Below are 1,495 nucleotides of genomic sequence, written 5' to 3' on the forward strand. Positions count from 1 at the left end.
ATGTTATTATTGGATTCATTTTGGATTACAGAATTAGGAGATTTAGGAGGACTTGGAATTGGAAAGAATTTTGGAAAAATAGTAAGAAGTAAAGGATGGATTAATGATCCAATTGGACAAAGTGAAAAAATTTGGAGAGAAGGAGGATGTAAAGCAGCACCAAATGGAAGTGTGATGAGAACATCAGTTCTAGCAATACCATATTTCTGGGATGAAGAAAAAGTTAAAGAAAATTCAAAGAAAATAGGAAGTACTACACATGCAGATCCTAGATGTCAAGCATCTGTTAATGTAATTGTACTTATATTAGCAAAATTATTACAAGGAAGAGAAGATATTGAAGAAATAATTAAAGAATCAATTTATGATAGTGAAAAAATGTTAAATGAAGAATATAAAAAAGAATTTATAGAATACACAAATGCTAAAACACTTGAAGAAATAAAATTAAATGAATCTATAGGATATACATTTAAACCTGTAGGATGTGCTATATTATCATTAAGAGAAGCATTTAAAATGAAAGAAAAAGGAATAGATAAAACAATAATATTTGAAGAATTAATTGAAAGAATTGCATATGAAGGAGGTGATGCAGATACAAATGGAGCAGTAGTTGGAGCAGTTCTTGGAACATATTTAAAAGGAATTTGTATGCCTAATGATTGGTTAGATTTAGATAATAAAAAATGGTTAGAAGAACGATTAAATCGTTTATTACATCTTTATCAGTTAGAACCTTTTCATTTTAAATAATTTTTTTATTTCATTTCTTTTTTTTTTTATCTTTAAAAAAATATTAAAAAAGTCTTAAAAAATTTAATAATTTAATAAATATCATTAAGAATTTGAAGACATCCTTTATAATCAATGTCTTTATGTGCACCAACTGGATTATATTCAAATTTTCTTGCAATATTTTCAAATTCTTCTTTTCCTTTACCCCATTCTGATAATTTTGTTTTCATTCCAATTGATTTAAACCATTTCTCTATTGCTTCTATTGTTGCTTCTGCTGTACTATTCTTAATTCCAAAAACTTGTTCTCCCATTTGAATTATTTTCTTTCTATTTTTCTCTTTATTAAATCTCATTACACCTAATGTTGTAATTGCTAATGTTTCTCCATGTGCAAGTCCATAATAATTAGTTATTTCATGTCCTATTGCATGTGCTCCTCCACAAAGTTGTACTCCACATAAAAGTGTTGTATTTAATGCTACTGTTGCAGCATAACAGAATGTAATTCGTGCTTGATAATCTTGATGATTTTCTAATGTTTTATGCGATAATGCAATGATTGTTCTCATTACACCTTCTGCTTCTGCTTCTACAACGGGATTTAAATGATAATTTCCAATATATTGTTCAATACAATGAACAAATGAATCAACAAGTCCATTTCTAATTTGATTATCTGGAAGAGACATAGTAAAACATGGATCAACAATAGACCATGTTGGAAAAATTGATTCATCATTAAATGATAATTTTG

At 27.3% G+C, this 1,495-nt stretch overlaps 2 protein-coding genes across 2 annotated transcripts, besides 1 other annotated feature; one reads left to right on the top strand and one right to left on the bottom strand.

The window, feature by feature from the left end:
* EDI_085290 (uncharacterized protein) lies at window positions 1–756 on the top strand (the record flags this gene model as incomplete). The annotated part of the gene is made up of 1 exon (XM_001737921.1): window positions 1–756. The coding sequence occupies one exon, from the start codon at window positions 1–3 to the stop codon at window positions 754–756; it is 756 nt and encodes a 251-aa protein (XP_001737973.1).
* Window positions 746–838: a sequence feature (AT_rich).
* EDI_085300 (alcohol dehydrogenase, putative) lies at window positions 828–1,430 on the bottom strand (the record flags this gene model as incomplete). The annotated part of the gene is made up of 1 exon (XM_001737922.1): window positions 828–1,430. One exon carries the CDS (start codon window positions 1,428–1,430, stop codon window positions 828–830), a length of 603 nt encoding a protein of 200 aa, XP_001737974.1.
* Between the last annotated feature and the right edge of the window lie 65 nt (window positions 1,431–1,495).

The sequence above is a fragment of the Entamoeba dispar genome, genomic scaffold (genome assembly GCF_000209125.1).
Source record: "Entamoeba dispar SAW760 scf_1105229460949 genomic scaffold, whole genome shotgun sequence".
Lineage (NCBI taxonomy): Eukaryota > Evosea > Mastigamoebida > Endamoebidae > Entamoeba > Entamoeba dispar.